The sequence below is a fragment of the Ips typographus genome, linkage group LG3, assembly GCF_016097725.1.
Source record: "Ips typographus isolate SLU linkage group LG3, UJ_Ityp_2.0, whole genome shotgun sequence".
Taxonomy (NCBI): Eukaryota; Metazoa; Arthropoda; class Insecta; order Coleoptera; family Curculionidae; genus Ips; species Ips typographus.
This window is the reverse complement of record NC_138424.1, coordinates 6,993,743-7,018,283: the sequence shown is the minus strand read 5'-3', so window position 1 is coordinate 7,018,283 and position 24,541 is coordinate 6,993,743. Positions and strand designations below refer to the sequence as shown.

The window sequence follows — 24,541 nt, the reverse complement described above, 5'->3', positions numbered from 1 at the left end:
TGAATAATTGTGAAATAATTATTTTTTTCTAGTCATGTCTATTTATACAGCAAGTTTTATCATCAAAGTTACATGTTTCTCTTAAAATTCCATTCCATTAACTCCAGCTAAACAAGATACCAAACTGATCTAAACTTCTTTTCAGGTGTGGTTCCAGAACAAAAGATCGAAAGAAAGAAGACTAAAACAGCTGACCTCGATGGGAAGAGGGCCGTTCTTCGGAGGATCGAGGAAAATGCGAGGATTTCCCATGAATTTGTCTCCAGGTGGCCTAGAAGACGGTCCTGGTTTCCCTTACTTTGCCGATGGCAAGTTTGAATTTGGGGGATATGGTGGTCCCCCTTTCCACCCCCACGACGCTGCCTTTTTCCCCGGACACCATCCAGGTGGTGGACCTGGTGGTCAAGGATTGCCGTTTAGTCAAGGAGGTGAGTTTTTCTTGTTGAGTGTACGAAAGAAAGTTGGTGTTTACCATTGACAAGAGTTCCAAATCAAAAGTACTTTAAGAAAGTTTTAAGTTGACTCATTTTGATGAGATTCTTAATGAAGACAAAAATATGTAACAAATATCGTTTTTAATATTGTAGGCTTCAAAGACATTAGTGTCTGCGTTAATATCAGCAGAAAAATATTAATTTTGTAGTTTCTGTCGTTTTATTGTCCTACTTCAAATCTGCATTTTGCAATCTGTGCCATTTTATCTTATTAGACCTTTCTGTCTTTCCTAGAAATTCATCAATTTTACGATAAACACTAGACTATTATGGAAACTTTTCTGAACATTGTTAAGTTCACAGATTTGTTAACTTAGCAATACCAACTTCTAAGAAAGATAATAATATATTGCATTCATATTTTTAACACTTTATAGTTGGCTTACTTAAAAAAAACTCAACTTTTTTTTAAACTGATACAATGTTTTGATATCAGAATGAAATAATATTCAATAAACCGTTCAATAAATAGTTGTAAAATGCAACAATTAGCTTTACCAAGGTTGTCGATTATTTTTGTACTTCCTATTTACTACACACTTTTGCAGTTAACCATCAAAACCAAGATTTTCTTTTTATTTCAGGCGGTCCAATGGATCATGGTGGACCAATGCCAATGGGCGGCGACTTTGGAGGTGGCATGCCCGGCCAGGAAGGCGGCCAATTCATGCCGCAGCAGCCGGGACCCGATCAAATGATGGCGGGGGGACCGCAAGGGGCAGGAAGAGGCGGCAGTCCCGAATTTATGTCCCCCGGCAATTTTTCCGACAACCCCCAGCAGCTCAACGAGGGTCTTGTTTGGTAGCTGGCAAAGGCTCTAGCCAAAAGAGCTAGAGAACAATAATTAGCGCCCTGTATATAACTCCTCAGTTGTCGGCGTAGAGGGCGCTGATAATTCTGACAACGTGTGACAGTTGTCAGTGAGTCGCTGCGCCCTCTTAGTAATTACGTGATGTGGCGCCACTGTTTTTTCTTTTCCATTCGGGAATTCATGGTTGTTGACTGTATAAAAATTGCTGTTTCTGTAAATAAGGCTTGGTACACACCAATCAATTGGTGGCGATTTATTAGTTGATTTTGTATTGTTTATGTTAGTATTTGTTCAATTGTTTTGGTTCCCATCTAATTTTTTTGGTTGTTCCGATTCTTGTAAACAGTTACAGGGTGTTTTGCGCTTAAGCCTAAGCTTTGAAAGTGCCAATTACCGGTTCTTTTTAGTAACGAAAAAAAAACGATAGACAAAGCTAAGAAAAGTGTTGCAACACTTTTTGCCAATGTAAAAATAGTTTGTAAGTCTGGGCCTGTAAATATTCCTTAAAATAACAAAATAGTCCACTTTAGTCTGTGTTGGAGACGTTTTCTGTCCAAAAAACAATCCCGTTATTCAGTGTGCTTGTTCCTTTGCTCGCCCAATTTATAAACGCGCATAAATTATAATGTTGCTTAGACAGAAAACGTTCCTATTTTTTGAATTGGAAACTTGTACAGAAGCATAATATTACAATGTGCTGTAAAAAACAGAGCCATCCGAATATATTAATGTATATTGTTACTTACTTTTAGATGTCATCAATATAAAAAAAAATATATAATATATTTTGGTTGTTTCATTTATGTCCATTTGCACCGTCGAGTTTAAGCTGAACCAAGTTTAAGTCAAGTGTGGTTCAGAATTTTGAAGTTTGTGTTATACAGTCTGAACCATAGCAATAAATGTCACTCTAATGAATGACTTAATTCACTCATTCAGTGAGAAGTTTAACATTAGTTGACACTTGCTGTCAACAGAAAGTATCTCAAAACTAAAAGATACCAGAGATAATACTACAGGAAATATCTCTTTATTCCAGGTGTTCCCTTGGTTCTAGTTCTTTTAGGAATACTGAATAATCCCTATTCCCATTGTTATTACTCGGCTTATTAATTACAGTTTTTGAATTTGCACTTTGAAATTTTTCATAAATGTATGTAATAGTTTATTTATAGCTACAAAGCTCTTTTTTTTAATATTTTAGCTTGCTTCCTTTTTAGCCATTCTAATCAGACCAGCAGTTTCTAAGAATGTTTGCTTAATATTCTTCTATCTTTTGCGGTTTTGAGGTTTTAACTAAATTTTGATTTTTTAGGTAAAATAAACATTTTCGTAAATCGTGTTCTTGCTCATTGTAATAAGTATTTTCACCTATTGCAGCTACAATTAAACTACTAAAACACTTTTTGAAATGAGCTCAAAAGCCTAACATAGAAGATATTGCCTTCCTTGCTAAACTCCTCACTCAAGGGAAAATAATTGCTTGTGTGCCATTAATGAGGTAATTTGATAGAAGTTTTTCTTCTGTCCAAGTTGTTCTCGCTCTAAACCATTCTCAAACAGGCTTCTCAGTTTATTTAACTATAATAATTTGTATTTAAAGCTACTTATTCCCTTGATTTGAATTTAAGTTTGATTATTTCCCTCATTGTACTAGCAGCCAATAAAATTCAATGAACCTTTCTAGTTCGACCAATGAGAGCCGTTATATACTGAATAAATCCCTAGTTGCTAAAATTTTACACTGATTATTTCCTTCCTATCAATTTTGACCAATCGCTATCAAGAATTAGTATAACAAATGTAAATTTTAAGTGGAAAAATCACTTGTCAACAACTGTCAACTTAGCTGTCAGCAGTTTTTCCGGAAAAAAAATCGAAAAAATTGCACACTCCACACAACAACATAAAGAATAGTGTTACCCTTTCTAGCTTGAAAGTTATTGTTCTTATTAATTATTGTTCTTATTGTTTTAATTAAAATAAAATGTTTATTTAACTCAGGAAATAATCTTACCAAATATCCCTCGTGCATCTAATTTTTCCTGTGGAAAAATTGGAGTACTCGTTTCTAAGTAATTTGTTTTAACAAATAGCATGAGCGAGAGTGAAGTGAAGTGAAAAATTAAATGCACTAGGGATATTACCCCCGAATAAACACCTCCTACCTTTTTCGAATATGTTTTTTTGAAGAACATTTGATATTAAACGAAACGGGATTTAGACACACATAAAATTTAAGCTATTTTCTTCAATATTAACAATTAATAAATCACTATAACGTAGTTTCCATTAAAAAATTACATAAATTAAAATATTATGACGTATGATTGTCAATCTGAAATGTAAACAATAATATACATGGCTGAACGAAAATCTGTCGTCTGCTGGGGTGAGTTCAATATTATCATTAATTTCATCACGTTTAGTTTAGTATTTGTGTTCTAACTAAGGTGTTTTCTTGTTAATAAACTAAAATGTGAGTTTTCAGGAAATAATCTTGACATATACCCCTCGGCGTTCACGTTTTATCACGTAAAATGTGCATTGGTAGGTTTTTTGCAAAATTTTTCTTTTAGGCAAATGGTTTCGACTAAATAATTCTTTGGAAAAAATCCTTCGACCTGCGGTCTTAGAATTTTATCGTCGAATTATTTAGTCGCAATCATTTTCCAAGCAAAATTTTGCAAAAAATCACCTATGCACAGTTTACCCGATAAAACTTGAACGTCTCGGGATATAACCTATGATTATTATCAGTTAACTTGACATCAACTAAATTATTAATAGAAAATACACATTTTTGGTTTAAACCAAATTTACCTTAACTTAGCTTTTTAGAAGTAATTTACTGGAACAATGTTGTGGGCTAAAAATAAGTTTTCTTTGAGCTACTTCCAAAATTTTTTTTGTATGTCATTTTCTTTTATTTCTATAAGTAGATATAACCGATTTATGATCATAAAATTTCATTGTTACTGTATTTTTCGCAATGATTCAATGATTGTGCTTATTGACAACATACCTATTTATATTATGTGCATTCATATCCGAATGAGAGATACGCTTGTCTGATTTGGAAGGAGATCAAATAATGCTGTATTCTTCTATTTTTGCTCTATATAACTTAAATTTTCCTGCTATAAGAGACGTTTGTTAATTCGTATATAAACTACATCGTTTTCAATTAAACGATTTAAATATATTGAGTTTATTAATGACAGTACTGTTAATACTATACTATTATCGACTGAATTTCAACACGTATTCCGTATTTTCTCCCCCTAATTCCATGTCAAAGTGGCGTCAAAATCGTGATAACTTGGGGAACTTCCTCGACAGGTGCTTCCCATATCCCTCGGTAGTTTGCTCACGCAAAGGTCATTGCTGTTTGTCCAAATGCCAACATCAAATATTTACGTTAAACCAAGAACTTATAAATTAACTAAAAAATAACATCTCATCACACACTCAACAACTTCATCCATTTAACTTCTTAATGAAAGGGCAAACGTTATTGTTAATTCACCCAAAATGAGCTGTTGGCAATTCTAACCATTTTTATTTAACAAGATAATTAAGCCTTCTTTGAGGATTTTTCAGAGATGATTACACGCTTTTAACTGCTAATTTATCCTTTCGTGAAATTATGAGCTTCAATCACTGCAATTACGTGCACGAAAATCGGATCATTTAAGAGCTTGAAAAATTCTTGTTTTGCTTTCTGCTTGTACACTTTAGAAGTAGTGTCCTCAATGTTTAGTGTATGATTGTTTAGTCAATAACGCCTATTTCAGCATGTTATGCGAATGTGCAAAATAAACAAGTTTTCAACTATATATTTGCCAAACATAAATCGTACGAAATTAGTTTTGTACGTATATCATCGATTGAAATGCGTTCGTATAAAATGGCAAACAAAACCGGGCGATATTTATCAGAGGTAATATATGGGAACGAATCCTATTTTCTATGGTTATAAATATCTGTTTTTTATTCAATAAATAACGTGGTTGAAATTCAGTTTATTTTCAAAATGAATTGTGCAATGCACATTACTGCAGTGGTTGGCAGACCCGAAATAATCAATGGTGCAACTCAATTGTATTATTGATAAGTATTGAAAGGGACATAAAAGAACCAATCAGACTGGAATAACCCTTTCGGCGTTGCCTACCCATTTAAACCAAACAGCCTTGAGCCAAACCCTAATCCGAAGTGGAAAATTATCTAAACCATCGCAATCACGATCCATTCCTCGACCGGCTAACAACAATCCCCGGTCCGCCGGCGTAATTTCAGTATAGATTTCCGAACGACTTTAATATGCGATAATCACCGGTTACCGAATCAATATATCTCCGACATGTCAAACGTAATTACACACTCCTTAGATCGTCAACCTGACTGCGCTGCTTCCGAAAGAACCCGAGGCCAATCCACTCATAACTTTTAACCACCATCTTTTTGTTCACTTTTATCCTTTATTCATACAATGTCACAAGTCTTTGTCGTTCCTGAATATTCAATTTTCATTTATCATGTTTCTTCCAGCATGGTCCGAGGACATCTCAATGAGGACCATAAAACGAGCAGTAAAATTAAACGAAAACCATGCCCAGTATGGATATACAACAATGACTAACATAATTTAACGAAAAGTGTCAAAAGGTGTTATGGGGATAGTAAGGAAAACAAATTAATACACAAAAAGTGCTAGTTTATGACAGTGGGTGCTTTGTCATTTTACCAGATCATAAGTGGCTGTCTCGTTTGCCGGACTTTACTCCACTTGATTGGTTTCTGTGAGAGGCTCTAAAATTCATAATATGCACCCAGTTCATAATAAAAGTGTAACATATATTTAGTTTTTGTATTTTTGGAAGTTTATGGAGAAAATTTGTTTTATAACAGCATCATATGACAATGACAGTAAACCTTCTCCAGAAAGTTATTTAGACAGTAGCGCAGCATCCGGGCAGCAAACATTGCAATACTTTCTGTTTTTGTCAAAAACATTAAATTAGTAACCTTCTTTGTTTCTGGTTTCTGGCTGTAATAGACAATTCCAAAATTGTCACAATCCGGAAGGAACAATTTACAAATTAAATCTGTTTGTCTCTCATCAACTCACCCTGTATACAGCAAGTATTTCCCATTTAAAAAAATAAAGTCATGTGAAGACGTATATCGTGAATCTATTGACTTTTGAAATACAGGGTGGTACAATTTCCAGAAGAACATCTTTCTGTAACGTTCAGTTTCCAAAACTGTCAATAACTTCGTACTAAAATTGGCATTGGTCTATTTTGTAGGCAGCGTTGTTGAAATATGAATTTCCGAGTAATTTTAGTAAATGTGACCATTATTGGCAACGTAACACAAATTTGGCAAAAATTTGACAATTTGGCAGTTTTGCAAACATGTACTACTAAATTAGGAAAATGGTATATTTGGCAACGTTGCAAAAAAAATTTCGAAGTGGTGCATGTTTTTCTCTTATGATTCTTAGTAATTGTAGAAAAAGTGACAATTTCGCAAAATTTGGTACTTAATGATAATAGGTCATTTTGCCAACGTTGCAGAAATGTGAACAACCATCGGGCGCAGAAAGACATTCTGAACATTTTTCGTCTCCTGCATCATTTCCGTAACTTTAACCATTTCTGAGATATTCAAGTTTTTTCACTTTTTCTTTTGAAAATTGCATCCACATTTTGAAAATTCTATATCTCCGCTATTTTTAAGGTTTCAACGCCCGCAAAAAGCTCAAAATCTTTATTTTGAGCTGTTCTTTCACCTGACAATTGCAGGTTGTTCAAAAAACAAAAAAACAGTTAAATTTGAAACTAAGGCTCCGTTGTGACCACATACCGTTATACTACATACACACATCATTCGGTGAGTGTAAACCTAGATCACTGGGTGCAACATTTTCGACTTTTTTCACTTTTTTTTGGAAATTGCACCAAAATTTTGAAAATTTCGTATCTGCGCAATTTTTGGGGTTTCAGCTACTGTTAAAAATCCAACATTTTTGTTTTGAACTGTTCTTTTACCTCGTGTTAACTGCAACACGCTGTAACGTATACAGAGGCTTCCAAAAATAAAGTGAAAATTAGTTAAATTTGAAACTAATGCTCTGATAGATGGAACTACGTTTACCCGGTTCTAAGTGGGTATAAACCTAGTACACTAGGCGCAGAAAGTCATGCAACTTTCCGTAACTCTAACCGTTTCTAAAATATTTTATTTTTTCACATTTTTTTGAAATTTCAACATTTTGAAAATTCGATATTTCCGCTATATTTAGGGTTTCAAGCCCCGCAAAAAGCTCAAAATCTTTATTTTCAACTGTTCTTTCACCTGACACGATTGAACATAAGCAGGGTGTTCAAAAAACAAAATAGGAACAGTTAAATTTGAAACTAACGCTCTGCCCGTTGTGACTGCATTTACTCGGTTTTAAGTAAGTGTGAACCTAGATCGCTGGGTGCAGAAAGTTAATTTGAAGATTTTAGGTATCCTGCTAAACTTCCGTAACTCTAACCGTTTCTGAGATTTTCGACTTTTTTCACTTTTTTTGGAAATTGCACCAAAGTTTTGAAAATTTCGTATCTGCGCAATTTTTGGGGTTTCCGCTACTGTTAAAAATCCAAAATTTTTGTATTGAACTATTCTTTTACCTCGTGTTAACTGCAACACGCTGTAACGTGGCTTCCAAAAATAAAGTGAAAATTAGTTAAATTTGAAACTAATGCTCTGACAGATGGGACTACGTTTACCCGGTTCTAAGTGGGTATAAATCTAGTCCACTAGGCGCAGAAAGTTATTCTGAATATTTTTGGAGTTCTGCAAATTTCCGTAACTCTAACCGTTTCTGAAGTATTTAATTTTTTCACATTTTTTGGAAATTGCATCAAAATTAAAATTTTGTATTTGCCCCATTTTTGGGGTTACAGCAAGGGTTAAAAGCTCAAAATGTTCGTTTTGAACTGCTCTTTCACCACGTGCTAACCACAACACAAATGAGCATATACGGGGAGTTCAAAAAAAAGATAATAGAGGGTATGTACTTGCATTGAAAACTGATATCAAAAACAGTATGTCCACATAAAAGACGACTATTTTAGTATGTATTAGAAATGTACCAAAATTTCGGTTAAATTTAACAAAAGTTTGTGAAATATTAGCAAAAGAAAATCGGAAAAAGTTAACACCTTAAACAGAAGTGCTTTCTGATTGGTTTGACGTCAGAGGTTGCCAGACTATTTTAGTACAAAATGATACCATTCTATCGGTATCGGTATTACGGTCTTTCTTAGTACAGTTCAAACTCTCAAATTTTCTGACAGACGACTTATTGACTTTGATTCTTAGATTTACTCATATTAATGTTGGATAATATATTGTTTTAAAAAAAAAATTAGATTTTTAGTAATGTACATTCAAGTCAAAATAAGTCTATTAAGACAATAAAAAAATACATGCAAGTACCCATTATCACCATTTTTTTAAGTGTAAGAAAAATAATATACTAATAATAATACACGTAGTTAAGAAAAACATTTAAACTAAAGTCTAAAAATTGATGTTTTCATTCTGAGATACTGTAGAAATTGCAGATGAGTTCAAGAAATTCTAAATTGATCACAGTTCGATATTACAATACAAAAGCGCACAACTGTGGAAAAGTCACTATTGCAAACAATTTCAAAGGTGAATTTTATCTTCTAAATGATAATTGATGATATCAATGGTTGCAAATGCTTTTTTTATTGTAAACAAAGTCAAATAAATAAAATAAGATTATAGACATGCTATTTCTCTGTCCAGTTTTGTTGTCCTGTCATTTGTCAATTGTTGGACAAACATTGATTCATGCATTTTCTACTAAACTGCACATGGTCGTATTTAGAAAAAAATCACCCTGTTTCGACAGTTTCGATGATTTATGCGAAACTCCGACCTGGTAATTTAGCGTTAGCTACCTTGGCCACTTAAATTTTTATCGCTGTCCCGAAATAATATTAAAACAATTTCCTCCGTCTGGTGGGCGACCCGGGACCGGGGTTTTATTGCGTTTTTTGTGTACCCACAACAAGCCCTAATCTATATGTTTAAGGGGGCAGCCCGGTTATGTGTCGATTTTTATTATAACGTTTAGGTTAAACGCCAAATTGAACTATTAGCTCGACGATTATTCCTTGGAGAAATTTTCAGACAAAAAGCGCCGACCAATTATCGTTAGGCGTTGTAGGGTTCTTCAAGACCGTCTTGGACAATAATTGTTTAATTATGTTCGAGCAAATCGATTATTTCGGATTTTTTTTTTCGATAATGTGGTAAACTTATACTAGCTCACAAAAAAAAATTATCTGAAAATACGAGTATAAAATAACAAAAAAATTTGATAATCAAATTGACATAATAGTTTTAGCCTTTGAAATGTTAGGTTTTCATGGCGTAAACTATGACTTTACGCCTGAGGGTTTTCTTTATTATTTTTGCAGTCCGTCTCTCAAGACAACGGGCGGTAAAGTAAAAATGGACAATACCATTTATTCAAACTTTTCCATACCCAGATTAATTGTGTTCCACCATAGATCTGCCTGTCATTGCTTTTCCTAACTTGCGCTCTACTTTCTCTTTCTCATTTATTATGTAATTTACATCTTTTCTTCTAGGAGCCGGATTGGAGGTATCTTGACATCTGACAGTCTTTGATTTAAAATATAGGAAAAACGATTACCCTATAGTTTCAAAACCTTCTTTTCAGATAAACTTATTAAGTGGCGTATTTACAGGGGAATGGTGTTTATTTTCCCACTCTATTTTCTGCGCTCACTGGGTATTTCCCGAATATTACAGTTTTTTTCTTTCTTTGTTCAATAAATAACCATTCACATTAAACCCTTCACTCTAATGAATTATCATCCCTTTGAGCGAAGTCCAGAGGTATAAAAATTAATGTAGCTCAAAATAAGTGAATCAATTTTCTTGTATCGACACGGACAACTTAGACCAAAACAGTGTTGCAAAGAAGTCTAATTATTTAATGGCCGTAGAATAATCAGTCAAAAAACGGTAGATAACGGTAGATCAAATGATCAAATCAAATTCATTCATTTTACATTATTATACAGGGTATCTTTGAATAGATTCTTGCTAAAAAAACTTCAAAAATACGTACTTCAAAAATACAGATTTTTTCATTAATAAATGTTTTTCAAGTTTTGACATTAGTGACAGATATCACGTGGTTTTAATGGATAATTTAGCTAGGCAGTCACGTGACCCTTGTCAAAAATCATAAATCTCAAAAAACTTTTTTTACGTTACTGACAGTTGTCACGTGATTGTAGAACACTATTTAGCAAGACGATCACGTTATAATTGTCAAAATATCTGTCATAACTCTCAGAAACACGTTTTATATCATTACTAGAAGAAAACGTTTCTAAATCCTGATTTTTGCAACTTTAGAGCATGGTTTGACAGTTTTGACCTTAGTGACAGTTGTCACGTGATTTCAGAAGACTATTTAGCTAGACTTTGAAGTGACAATTGTCAAAATATCTGTTAAATCTCAGAAAATCGTTTTGTTTCGAAAACTGTGTTAAAATGTAATTTTTGCAAATTCTAGTAAAATTTTGACAATTCTGACAATAGTGACAGACATCACGTGGTTTTAGGGAATAATTTGGAGTAAGAAAATCACTGTTTTAAGCGCATTTTTTAAAATCCTTATTAAATTTCCTATTCAATTAACTGAAAAAGTTTATAAAAAGTTTCACAACCAGCATAATGGCAATAAAGTAGTTAAAAACGATAGATTATATACAAAAAACAGGAGGACGGTAGAAGAACTACAAAAACGGTAGATATACCGTTTAACGGTAGACCTGGCTACATTGAACCAAAGTTACTTTCGTTGAGTTGATCTAAATTCCTTCAACGGTCTTAGAATTATGACAAAAAACACGATTTTTGAAGCTGAACTTTGGAGGGCCGTATCTTCCTGGAAAAGAGTAATTTTAAAAAATGACTTATTTTTTGAAGGACAAACCACTGATTATAAAATAAACATTGCAAGTTGCATTCACATTGCCCGTCCAGATATCAGCTTTCTTTTTAAATTTTAAAACGTAATAACTCAATTACCTCGTAGACAAAGTTTCAAAACAGAATTTTACATGAAATACGTTATTTTTCAAATTCTACAAGGAATTTAAAAAAGTGTAATTTTTTAAAAATGTCTAGTGACGTAGAAAATAAGGCGGGAAAATAAAAACCAAGCAACTAAACAATTTTGACGAACATTTATCATCACATAATGAGTATTAATTAACTTCTTGTTCCAAATTTGATCAAAATTGCTCTAACGGTCTGATAGTTATGACAAAACTGACTGTTATTTTCTTAGGAAGCATTTGAAAAAAAATGACATAATGCATGTCAACTTGTTTTTTGATGAGCTATCGAATGGTGATCATCGAAAATTGCCTTTGAGGCTCTCTTGTCACCTTTCTAGAGTTAGTGCAGACAAATTTTTCATCACCCTGTATATTTGAAAAATCGTTACATTATAGCAATTAGTCATACAGCTGTGTTATAGCCCTAAACTGGCAGAAAGTCAGCTCATACCTAATAATTGTGGGAGGAGTTCGATTACTTCCGCTGGTCGCGACTCTATTATTATAAAGTTTATCGACGTTTCTAGGGGTTAAACGGCGTGAAATACGTTTCGAGGCAGTAAATTGCACTTTTTTCGTCTAGTTCGATTTGGAAAGTCATCAAAGGGTCCGTGGAAAACCCAATCCTAGACCGGACAGATCATAGATCAACTCAACGCAGCCGGGGCGGTAAACAATCCTGGGGCCGCAAAATAGGACACGAAACGCAATAACAAATGGTAAGGGTAATAAATGTGGCCAGAACACGTCAGCCAGGGAATAAGTTGTGTGGGAATAGCAGGATGTAAATGACACTTGTCTACATGAACGTAGTGTGTGTTCCCGCCGTTTTGGTCACGCTGACATTCTAGACGGCTGGCAAGACTCAATTTGAGTGATTTGTGGTTTTCTGCTGAATTTTTCCCTCATGCTATTTAGTATATTACGTAAACAAGGAAACACTTCCATGTGTGGCTGAACCAAATGCTAATTTTACCCAAATCAATGGAAAATATGATACATATTCATTTTGTAGACCTTAATGCAAAAAAACATTTAAAATAACAGTCACGTGAAGTCAAGTGAGATGTTTATAGCAACTCTTAAAAGGTTTACAACTTAATTTTAAGAAAAATCATATCTCAATTTTAAAGCAAATTTCAATGGAATTGGAATTTGGATTTTTATAAAAGAATCTTCGTAATCGCAGATGTTTGTATAAGGGACAGAAATAAAATGAGTCTTGTTGAAGCAGAAGAAAAAGAAGATATGGTACTCTGTCTTGAAAATACAACTTTACAATAAACAAAAAATAATAAAGATGGTAAGTTTGACTGCTCTAGGGTCATCTAAATTAAATTATGGAATCATTACAAAAAAAAGTCATATATTAAACATACTTGAAGAGCTCTAATCTTTAAATTTAATTTACCATATTTTCAACGTTTATACTACATTTTAAAAGTCGCGTTATTGTTTTTGACAAGTGCCAACTGGCTTTACAACAGTCTAAATTTAGTTGAGCAAATTTTCAGAGACCAAACTATTTTTTGGTCACGTGACTGTTTTGACAGATGTCACTTGGTCTTTACATTGTTGCAATTTCAGCTTTTACAACTGTCTAAATTGAATTTAGCAAATTTTTACAGTTGAAACTTTTTTAACGGTCACGTGACTATTTTGACAGCTGTCAACTGGTCTTTAAGTGTTACAAGCTGAAAAATTAGATTATCAACGCCACGTGACGTGTCTTTCACAATTTAAACTTTTGCAACTTTTTAAATTTAATTTATCATATTTTTAACGTTTAACATATATTATCCGATCTTTTAGAAGTTTTTCTCAAAATTTTCATTCAATATCACATTTTATTTATTCCTGGTTGAATTGAACCGGGTTCCACAAAAATCACACACACACGCTCATAATATGCATGAGAAAAGGATTTGGTTCTCACATGAATGAATCTCGGGTTCGTATAGGCTTGTATTTTTTTTTCGGTCATTTTTCGCATAAATCGGAACCCTGACGTTATTAGCCTTTGTGGCAGTTCGCGAACCATTACGTGTAGGTACCACCGGGGATATCATTAAAGGTAGAAGCTGGCTGGCTAATTATAGAGTACCGACGAGTACCCAGAGACGTGCTCCCGAGGACGTGACGATGTAGGAGGAGCCCGCTCTTCCTTTCTGCCGTGGTTTCGTCTTCTTAATGGTCCGGGAGGAACGGATGCTATCGCTTGATCGTTGCGAAGGTCGACGTACAGCCTTTTTTTTCATTAAGAAGAAAAACCACTATTTTAACCCTTTCAAGGCTCCCGCATGTCCAAAAAATATTAAATCGTTTACATGCATATAACTTGTATGTAAACCTTTACCAGGTTCATCTTCTGCTTTTTTAATTTTTTTCTTTATTTCATATTTTTCAGGTTTTACCAACTGATAAATTTCCTATACTGCAAAGTAATATTTTCGAAAACCACCATAACATTAAGATAAAAAAAAAGCTACACAGCAATAATCTACCGGTTATTGATTTAGTTGAGCTAGGACACATTGTTATACTTTAATACTTTAGTCCAAGTTGGCTGTTAGAACTTAAAACTAGTGACGTCAATTAACTTGTGTATTGATGTGTTATTTTTGACTCAAATAGAAAAATTAACTCAGAATCACCAAACCTGCTATCGCTTCACCTTTAACCGGTTAACGCACGAACACATCTCTAGCGTCATTACTCATCTCATCTGTCAAGACAGTCACTGCACTGTCAAATGTCAGTAAAAACAAAAACCAATATGGCTCCTATTTATTAGTGTGTTGTTTTTATTTTATAAGAAAGCCTAAAATAAACAGAAAAAACTGGAAATTCTGCAGCTTTTCAACGAAAATCACATACCCGGGAAGCATTAAATCATGAATGCAAACGAAGAGCGCCTTCACATTGTAAGTTTCTTTTAATTCTGTGCTTTTCATTTTACCTAACCTAAAATATACTACATACTCTTTGTGTGTTTTTTCTTAAATTTCCTACTAGGACTGGGGAAATGAGAAGTTGTACCGCACCCAGAAGCAGGTCGAAAAGAACCCCTATGACCTAGAAGCTTGGTCAGTCCTTTTAAGGGAGGCTCAGAGTAAACACATCTCGGAGGTCAGGGCTTTATATGAGCATCTTATTACCATATTCCCTAGCGCCTCTAGGTACTGGAGAATTTATATAGAGCATGAGGTAAGTTTGCACACAACTTTGTATTTAAATAAAATCATTTGATTGATGTATGGTTCTAGATTAAAGCCAGGAACTTTGAGAGAGTCGAAAAGGTAACAGTGATTAGATTTATCCTACAACTTGCTTTCATAATTGATACACTCTTGAATAAAAGTGAAATTACTAGTCTAAAAAGTCTATTTGTTTATAAACTTTATTGCAACATGTGTTCAGAAACTGGGAGGAGCTTTTTTCATTTCAATTTATATTAGATGATTGCTATTTATGTAAAGTGAATAATTCATAATGGTTTGCTGGAAATTAATGTGATATTTCTGAAATAATCAACAAGTATGAAAACTTCTGTAAGTGCAATAGCAGACAAGCTTAATAGATTACTTGTTTCTGGCAGAGGTAACATTTATAATTTACTGATTTGAAGGATATTTATTACACTTATTATTAGAGTCCGGATTTCTAGAAATTTTGCTTTTTGTAAATAATAAAAGCAATCAACCTTTGACATCTACTGTCAATGATTTATGCAAAAACACATTATTTGACAGATTTTGTTGATGCTTTTTTCTTTTTTTTGTACTTATTTACTGCTATTTTTGTATGGTTTAACTAGCAGCTTTTTACAAAACAAGCTTTACAAGTTTTTAAAAATAAACTAATAACTGCTTTGACAAAAAATTGCTATATTGAGATATTGAAGACTTCTGAATGACAAAACATGTTGCAAAATGTATAAGTATCAATTTACAAATTTTAACTGAACAAAATATGTCTAAAGCCTTCCAAAACAGTCTAGAACCTTCTAAAAGCTTTTAGAACACTCTATAACCAGTCTAGAAGCTCTCAAAAAATTTCAAAGCAGTCTAAAAGCTTCTGTATGCTTCTAAAGCAGTTTAAAAGCTTCCAAAACTTCAAATTCACATGTCTAAAAAGAAGTCCAGAACCATTAATTCTCCTAAAGTAGTCTAAAAAGATTGCAAAACACTACAGAAACTCCAAACTGTTTCTAAAGCAGTTGGAAGTCTTGTAAAACAGGCTAGAAGCTTTCAAAATCATTTAGAACAGTCTAAAAGATTACAAACGCTTTTCAACTAGTCTAGAAGCTCCCACAGGATATTAAAGCAGTTTAGTAGCTTCCAAAAAATGTTGTGAACCGTGTAAGAGATTCCAAATGCCTCTAAAGCATTCCAGAACCTTCAAAATGCTGTTTAAACAGTCCAAAAACCTTCCAAATGCTCTCAAGTAGTTCAAAATACTTTTGAACGTTTTTAAAACAGTCTAAAATCTTCCATAGGGTTCTAAAGCAATTTGAAATCTTCAAAAAGTTGAACTCAAATAAATTTTGCATCTCTGAAAGAGTTTTATGCTTTTTTGAAGAAAATAATTTTGCGCGTTTTTCCACGACTTTAATGCTTTTTAATCCGGACTGTACTTATTGGTAATTAATGATATTTGAAAAATCCAAGGTGTTACAGTAAAGCTATAATTGTGGTAAAAATATAGGCTCCAATATTGACATTGAATTTTTGAGGATTTTTGCTCATTCTGTGGCCCTTTTGAAATACTTGACACATTTGTACTTGTTGAACATCGTACCATAATTTCTGTACTTAAACATTCAAAGTAGAATTGAAGGTAAAAGAGCTCTTTCTGGTTTATTATCCCCTATCTAACTAAATACACTTGAAATTAACAGCATTTGTCAAGCATGCAAGCAGTGTTTCTATTTTTTTCATTCCCCACCCTTAGATTCTCTATAAAGACAAATATAAAGTTATAGAGTGAGTACAAAATGTGTTTTACTTGCGCTCAAACACTTTAGTATGCTTAACCAATGCTGGTTTAAATGCAACTTTGCACAATAACCCCAATTTCTTATATAGCTCTTCCAAAGATGTCTTATGAAGATTTTGAATATCGAACTGTGGAAACTTTATTTAACTTATGTGAAAGAAACTAAAGCTTCTTTACCCACATACAAGTAAGTATAAGATTTGTTGTTGGCTGCCTATTCTATGCAGTGGTTTAATAGGGAAAAAATGGCACAGGCTTACGATTTTGCTCTGGATAAAATCGGAATGGACATTCATTCTTTCTCTATTTGGAATGATTATGTGAACTTTTTAAAAAGCGTAGAGGCCGTGGGTTCTTATGCGGAGAACCAGAAAATTGGGGCTGTAAGAAAAGTTTATCAGCGTGGTATTATAACGCCAATGATAGGCATGGAAACATTTTGGAAAGATTATATTGCCTTTGAGCAGGTGGGGGTTGTCTAATTAATTTTTGGCATTTGCTGTATAGTGATTTTTAGAACATTAACCCAATAATTGCTGAAAAAATGAGTATTGAACGTAGTAGGGATTATATGAACTCCAGAAGAGTTTCTAAAGAATTGGAAGTTCAAATTAGAGGAATTAATCGCAACGCTCCGAGTGTACCTCCAAACAGTACAACTGAAGAAAAAAAACAAGTAAATTACCTACGTTTTTTTAAATTTCTCTTCTGCAACTTAGTTTTCAGGTGGAGCTGTGGCAAAAATATATTGCTTGGGAAAAAAGCAATCCGCTACGCACTGAAGACACAGCTTTGCACACTAAAAGAGTGATTTTTGCACTTGAACAGTGTCTGTTGTGTCTTGGTCATCATCCGGACATTTGGTATCAGGCCGCGCAATTTTTGGAGCACAGCAGTAAAATTCTGACCGAAAAAGGGGATGTAAACGCGGCCAAATTGTTCAGCGATGAAGCGGCAAATGTGTTTGAACGCGCTACAAGCACTTTATTAAGTCGAAACATGTTGCTTTACTTTGCTTATGCTGATTATGAGGAAGGCAGGTTGAAGTATGAAAAAGTTCACCAGATTTATTCCAAGTATTTGGATATTCCGGACATTGATCCTACCTTGGTAAGTGTTGCTTTTCAGAATTTATTTTTATTTAAGCTTTAGTATAATAAATATAAAAATATGTATTGTTGCTAATTTTAAGGTTTTTTAATTTTCTTCATTTGCCAATATTAATTCTCATGTATTATGGGAAACTTTTATAATTCTAAAACCTGCAAGAGTAGTTTTCTATCAGTGGAATACAGATAATAAGACAAAGTTGCGTGGTATACTGCAGTATTCAATATTATTAAACATGAATTATTTTACATAAACTGCGCGCCTCATCAATCGAGACAGTGATTTTTTTGGGTCATTTTTAAAACCTTGCCATTTCTCAACGAAACGGCAGATTTTGATGCAGTTTGGACTATCATTGAGCTTAATTTATGGGAAATTGGTTGATGGAAAAAACTCTGACTTTACTGCACCGCCACTGTACTATACAGGGTGAAAAAGAAGCGCGTGCAAAAAAGTGAAATTTTCAAGTAGTCCCCAATTGATCAATAATTTGTTTTGGGTTTGTTTTAACTTAAGGAACTGTTGTTTAGGTCAATATCTCGGGACATTTTTGGCCGTTTCCCAATTAGCATCATGTGACTCAAGAAATAGCGATGTATCCAAAAAATGCGACATAGCAGTGCTCAATCTCGAATTAAGGCAGAGTAGCTTTGAACTGTCATTTTAAGTCACGTGTAGCTCCCATATTATGTGTTGCATAATTTTAAGTCAACTCTTTTAACCGATAGAACCATACAAGGTGTTTAGAGACACTTAAAGTGGAAGAACAATTTGTGCAAACAAGTTTTGCTTACTGTCGCTGGACACCGCTTGTCCTGAAAAGTTCTCAGGTTATGTAACAGATAATGTTAAACATATAACGGCATTTGAATGATAGATACAAACCTGCTAATATGGCTTAATTCAAGATTGAACAGTGTTTTATCCATTTTCCGGAAAAATCGATATTTCTTCGGACACAAGAAAAAAGGTAAAGTTATTTATTAGTAAAGCGGCTATAATTTAATACTTTTCTTTTTTTTGCGCACGTTCTTGTCCCACTTTGATTGTCTTTAGCCTTTGGATTTGGTATTGGTTATGGGGTTGCTTTAAAAATTATGTAAAAGATAATATTGGATCTACACCCAACTAAAATGACACATAAAAAGCTGCTGCCATAACTTAATTGGGGTTTGAGCACTATAATGTCGTCTTTTTTGGATAAATCAATATTTCTTGAGACATGGGACGTTAATTGGCAAACGTCCCGAGATATTAACCTAAATAACACTTAAAATCTTCAAAATTTCACTTTTTTGCACGCACTTCTTTCACACCCTGTATAAGGCAGTTAGAGTGCATTAGAGCAAAAGTTTTTTACATCAGTAAAGAGCCAATAAACCAAGCTCAATGACGGTCGAAACTGCATTAAAATCTGTTGATTCGTTTCAGAATGGCGTAGTTTTAAAAATGACCCAAAACATCACTGTCCCGGTTGACGTGACGAGCAGTTTATTTAAAAGCGTTTAAAGACTTCAAAAAACAAAGATTTTATTAAAGTAAAGTAACTATAATAGAAAGGACGCAATAAATGATAGGACAATTACAAGTTTGGTAGACGATTCAGTGCATATAAACGAACGTATTTAACAAGTAATACAATTTCAGGCTTACATTCAATACATGAAATTTGCTAGAAGGGCTGAAGGAATTAAATCTGCCAGAAATGTATTTAAAAGAGCTAGAGAAGATAACAGAGCTAAATACCATATTTTTGTATGTGCTGCCATCATGGAGTATTATTGTTCTAAAGATAAAAATATAGCTTTCCGGTAAAGTTTACTAATAACTTGTTTAATTTGTTTAATAACAGCAAACTATTATAGGATATTTGAATTAGGGTTGAAAAAATTTGGCGATATCCCTGAATACGTGACCTGTTATATTGATTATCTGTCTCACTTAAACGAGGACAACAACACCAGAGTCTTGTTCGAAAGAGTATTGTCGTCTGGTAGTTTAGAAAACGAAAAATCTGTGTAAGACTTTTGAATCTTCTTCTAAGGTGTTTGGATTATTTGTTTGTTTTACACAGAGACATTTGGAATAAGTTCCTCGAGTTTGAGTGTAACATTGGAGACTTGCAGTCAATCGTCAAAGTCGAGAAACGTCGATCGGAAGTTTTGTCTAAAATTAAAGAGTTTCAAGGGAAAGAAACTGCCCAACTGGTAGACCGATACCGGTTTTTGGACCTGTTTCCTTGTTCACCGCAGGAACTGAAAAGCATTGGGTACACTGAAGTGATCAACATCACAGGATCTGCGAATAAAAATCACATTTTGAATTCGATTATCAATCAAAACTCTGAAACGCCCTTGCCAAGGCCTGATTACTCGCAGATGATTCCCTACAAACCTAAGGCAAATCCACTGCCTGGAGAACATCCTGTTCCCGGTAAGTTTCTTTTTTCGATTTGTCAAATTGTTGCATATTATATGCATATGAAATTTTAAGCAACATTATTTATATCAATTATTTAGTTAAAAAAGATATAAAACTAAATTATAATTCTTGTGATTCGATTTTGAGGTGGATCTTTTCCAATGCCTCCAACAGCCGCTTATTTATGCACTATGTTACCTCCACCTCAGTGCTTCAGAGGACCTTTTGTACACATAGATATTTTGATGGATATATTTAACCGACTGCACTTGCCCGATGAAGGTAAAGCATTGTATTCCTTCTGCAAACTTAAATAAAAAACGAAATTGTGTTTAGTTCCGGCCCCAACAGAAAATGGTGACGTACGGCTGTTTGACATAGCGAAATCGGTTCACTGGATCATAGAAGAGAACGGTGGTTTAGGTATTAAGAGAAGAAAGAAGTTGGGATTGAGCATGGAAGGATCTGATGACGAGGACGTCCATCTGCCACCTATGAATGATATTTACAGACAAAGACAACAAAAAAAGGTACGAACTTGAATGAAAAACTTTAAGTCTGCTGTTTTGTTGTTTTATTCATAGAAAACATTCTACAAAAAATAATAATGTATTTTGTAATTATGCATTGCAGTTTTTAGGTTAAAATAAGTATATTTGTAACCAATAAACAATTATTTTACAAGTAAATATTTAATAGGGAAACAGTTAAAAATACATTGGAGTTGGGTATTTATTACCATCCTCTAGCGGCTTTCCTTTCAAAATACCTTACAACAGCCTCGTCAAAAACCGTGTCAACTGTACGCTTCTTCCAGATATCAATTTTAGGCTTTTTCGGCTTCTCTTCTCCATTGACTTCTTCATTTTCTTTGCCCTTGTCCTTTTGTTCGCCAGCTATTTGCACAGGTGTCCCATCCTCCTCCTGTTTTTTCAACAAAGCCGCATTGTCACTCAGAACATTTCCTTTAGCGGGCAGCTGCAACTTTTCTCCTTCATGTTCGATGCTTTCGTCTTTTTCACTACTTTTCTTGTCCTTTTTCTCAGTGTCACTTTCGCTGTCTGATGAGTCCACACTAAAGTCCGAGTCGGCGTCCAAATTGGACGGCAAATGCTCCTTTTTGACTTCCACAACTTCCTCCTCTTTTTCAGAATTATCGCCGGACTGCGAGTCTTGTCTAGATCGATATTTTCGACGTTTTGCACCGGACTTTTTAGCAACTGTCGGCTTTTCTTCGTCGCTTACTTTAAAAATAAAGTCAGTCAGAGATTGAAATATATTAAAATAATACAAAAATTACCTTCATCGGCACTTCTTTTGACTCCTTGATCGTTATCGCTGAGTACTTCTTCTTTAACTTCTATGTCGTCTTTCTTTAATCTATCTTCAAAGTTTACTTTTTGGTCATACAAATGCCGGTAAAAACCATCTAAGTTGCCTTGTTTCGTCACATCTCCTATTGCTTCTAGGTATTCTTCACGTTTCTCCTGCTCTTCTAAAACTCTCATTTCTTCCAGTTTCTGTTTATAAGCAGAAGTTACAAATGATTCTTTATCTTTAAATTCTTCCCCTGTAAATTAAAAAAAGATTGTTAAATGATGCTTTTTTCATTTTAGATGCAGAAAGTGTAATTCTGCTGCTTCTAGTAATAAGTAACTTTGCTGTTTAATAAAAATATTATAAGTTTTTGCCATTGCACAAGTCAAACAAGTTAGTCTGCTCAGGATAAGGAAACTAAACTCTTACCTTCAGCTTCTCTTTCTTTCTGTACTTGTCTTTCAATTCGCCTCTCATTTTCCTTCTTTCTCCTTTCAGCTGCTTCCAATAATTTACTAATATATTTGGGCTTTCTGTCTATGTCTTTCCTGGCCAGTTTTGACTCTCGCTTTTTCTGCTCCATATCATCGTATAGCTCGTCATACTGAAAGACAGTAGGGTCTTCCTCTAAAGCCTACATAGATCAAAGAACAAGTTGTAATAAATCATAATTAAGAAAGTTGCACTTTTAAAACCTTTTGATGGTTAATCAGGTCTTGTTTTTTGGTTTTATTGAAGCCTGTAGGCTTTGATACTGTCGGAGTGTCCGAGTCTGAATCTTCGTCAAAAATTGACGGGCGAGTAATTGCGCCTGCGCCTGATGGTCCTTTTTTGTTAGAGAGTATCAGTCCATATCTGAAAAAGTACAATGGTGGGTAATTCTTGATAAACTTCAGTACAAACTAATATGATTAGAAGTCTATGGAACTTTAAAACAGATCTGGGAAAGTTGAAGACAGTTGTCCAGGACTCCAGAACTTTTCAGTAGCATTTAGAGGTCAAGGTCACATTCAAAACGGTTTTAGAGGCCTCTTACAATTTAAGATAACTCTGGAAGGGTTTAAGACACTTGTAGAAGCTTCTGGCACTTTTTAGAAGGTTCTCAATAACATTTAGAGACTTATAGAACTTTCAAAATGATTCTAGAGACCTCTCGCAATTTAAAATAGTTTTGGGGAAGTTTAAAACAGTTGTAGAAGGCTTCGGAACTTTGCAGAAAATTCTTAGTAGCATTTAGAGGTCTTTGGCACTTTGAAAACGGTCCCAGAGGACTCTGACAATTTAAAATAACTCTGGAAAGCTTCTGGCACTTTTCAGAAAGTTCTCAATAACATTTAGAGATCTATGGAACTTTCAAAATCATCCTAGAGGCCTCTCGCAATTTAAAACAGTTCTGGGAAAGTTTAAGACATTCATAGAGGACTCCGGAACTTTTCAGAAAGTTTTCAGTAGCATTTAGAGGTCAATGTTACATTCAAAACGGTTTTAGAGGCCTCTGACAATTTAAAATAACTCTGGAAGGGTTAAGACACTTGTAGAAGCTTTTGGCTCTTTTTAGAAAGTACTCAATAACATTTAGAGATCTTAGGAACTTTCAAAATGATCCTAGAGGCCTCTCGCAATTTAAAACAGTTGTAGAGGGCTTCAGAACTTTGCAGGAAGTTCTTAGTAGCATTTAGAGGTCTTTGGCACTTTCAAAACGGTCCTAGAGGACTCTGATAATTTAAAATAACTCTGGAAAGGTTAAAGACACTTGTAGAAGCTTCTGGCAGTTTTTAAAAGGTAGGTGAACTTTCAAAATGGCTCTAGAGGTTTCTGGCCATTTAACAGACAATAATATTGCAATTTCTCAAATGTTAAAAGTATTCAGGTATTTTTTGGTTTAGTCCTGGCAGCATAAGGCAGTAACACCAAAAACAGAAAGGTATGTTTTGGGATTGACTCTTATTGGAATTGGGTAAAATAATTGTTTATGTTAGTGTGTGTATAATTAAAGTGCCAGTGGAACACTTTTTGCCTTCCCATTGCTATTTTAGCAATAATGCTCAAAATTCATGACAAATTTTGATTGGTCTGGTAAGAATTATTAAGATAGGACTGTGGTAGGAGAATAAACTAGTTTGCCACAATTTATGTGACTGTGGAGCTTTATAATTGTAAATATGAACAGTATAGTTTTAGATGAGTGCTGGTTATGGGCTTTTGCTTTTTAGGTCATCAAATCACGTTTACTCAGTTTTAGGTAGTATTATCTCACATCTCTACAACTTAACCTGGACTGGAGAACATTTTGTGAGTTTTATGTTGTAATACTCGGGATAATACTTATTTGCAAAAAATTAAGAAAATAGTCAACTTCTGTTTGTCTTTCAAAAGGAAATGTCAGTAATACTACTACATCCATATAATAACTGTGAATATATCACTAAATCAAGAAAAAATAAGGAGAGTATGCTGCATAGAACATACCTACAATCATGTATTCAGTAACTACTACTATAATAAAGCTAATAAATACTTACGGTTTATTTGCCATGTTAAAACTTCTCAAATATGCTTTTAACAAAGTATTTCTCCTGTGAATCCTTTAACCTTTAAGATACAAATTGAATATTTTTCTAAATGCTGAAAGTAAACAAATAATTAATTTTAGGTTAGGTTCCATTCTGTCAAACCCTTATTTTTGTATCATATTTTCTATTGGTTAAAAGTAATAATTTCAACCAATCAGCTTCGTGAACTGTAAGATTCGGGTGTGTCTACTGTCAAAGCTGCCAGCCATTATAGCGCCATCTTTGCACTGCTTTAGGTAAGTCGGAGAATCTAGGATTTCTGCACGTGGTTCCCATAGTGTGCCACTAGATGTCAGGTGCACTTTTGAACATTTTGCTGGTGTTTTTTTGATTTTAACAGTTAATAATAATTAAATTAACATAAATAACAGAACGATTAACGGTACAAGAGGTGGAAAAACAACCCCCACAACTTTGGAACATTTTACCTAAAAAACGGACTAATTTTAAAATGAATTTATGTAAATATTAGGTAAAACGTAAAATTAAGATTTTTTGTACTCATATAATACAATTTAATACCAATATTGTACTCTATCACGGTCTTATTATATTATATATACAGGGTGAGTCTATGACTAGAGAATTGGATTTTAAGCAGAAAGTTGTAAGTTGTGTCCG

At 33.9% G+C, this 24,541-nt stretch overlaps 3 protein-coding genes across 3 annotated transcripts in view; 2 read left to right on the top strand and 1 right to left on the bottom strand.

Moving 5' to 3' along the window:
- Nucleotides 1-2,090, top strand: part of Lim1 (LIM homeobox 1) — a 60,512-nt gene extending 58,422 nt beyond the window's left edge. The window contains exons 6-7 of the mRNA XM_081975396.1: nt 146-428; nt 1,079-2,090. Of these exons, the coding sequence (XP_081831522.1) occupies nt 146-428; nt 1,079-1,299 (504 nt within the window). The 3' untranslated portion in view covers nt 1,300-2,090. The remainder of the gene's footprint in view (nt 1-145; nt 429-1,078) is intronic.
- Nucleotides 2,091-14,240: 12,150 nt separating this feature from the next.
- On the top strand, nt 14,241-20,746 carry su(f) (cleavage stimulation factor subunit su(f)). The gene is made up of 12 exons (XM_081976288.1): nt 14,241-14,425; nt 14,517-14,708; nt 14,768-14,800; nt 16,589-16,686; nt 16,738-16,966; nt 17,017-17,175; nt 17,226-17,609; nt 19,257-19,420; nt 19,475-19,627; nt 19,684-20,042; nt 20,178-20,312; nt 20,367-20,746. Exons 1-12 carry the CDS (start codon nt 14,396-14,398, stop codon nt 20,570-20,572), a joined length of 2,142 nt encoding a protein of 713 aa, XP_081832414.1. The 5' UTR covers nt 14,241-14,395; the 3' UTR covers nt 20,573-20,746.
- Nucleotides 20,588-24,031, bottom strand: LOC145726957 (nuclear speckle splicing regulatory protein 1). The gene is made up of 5 exons (XM_081976302.1): nt 23,870-24,031; nt 22,043-22,202; nt 21,777-21,981; nt 21,331-21,600; nt 20,588-21,274 (listed from the first exon to the last, which is right to left on the bottom strand). The coding sequence occupies exons 1-5, from the start codon at nt 23,881-23,883 to the stop codon at nt 20,766-20,768; spliced, it is 1,158 nt and encodes a 385-aa protein (XP_081832428.1). The 5' UTR covers nt 23,884-24,031; the 3' UTR covers nt 20,588-20,765.
- Between the last annotated feature and the right edge of the window lie 510 nt (nt 24,032-24,541).

Bases quoted from the DNA above. Each gene is read 5' to 3' on its own strand.
- LOC145726957 (XM_081976302.1), bottom strand. The intron at 21,601-21,776 runs GTAAGAGTTTAG...TTTAATTTACAG, and splicing joins GAAAGAAAGAGAAGCTGAAG to GGGAAGAATTTAAAGATAAA. The intron at 21,275-21,330 runs GTAATTTTTGTA...TTATTTTTAAAG, and splicing joins CAAAAGAAGTGCCGATGAAG to TAAGCGACGAAGAAAAGCCG.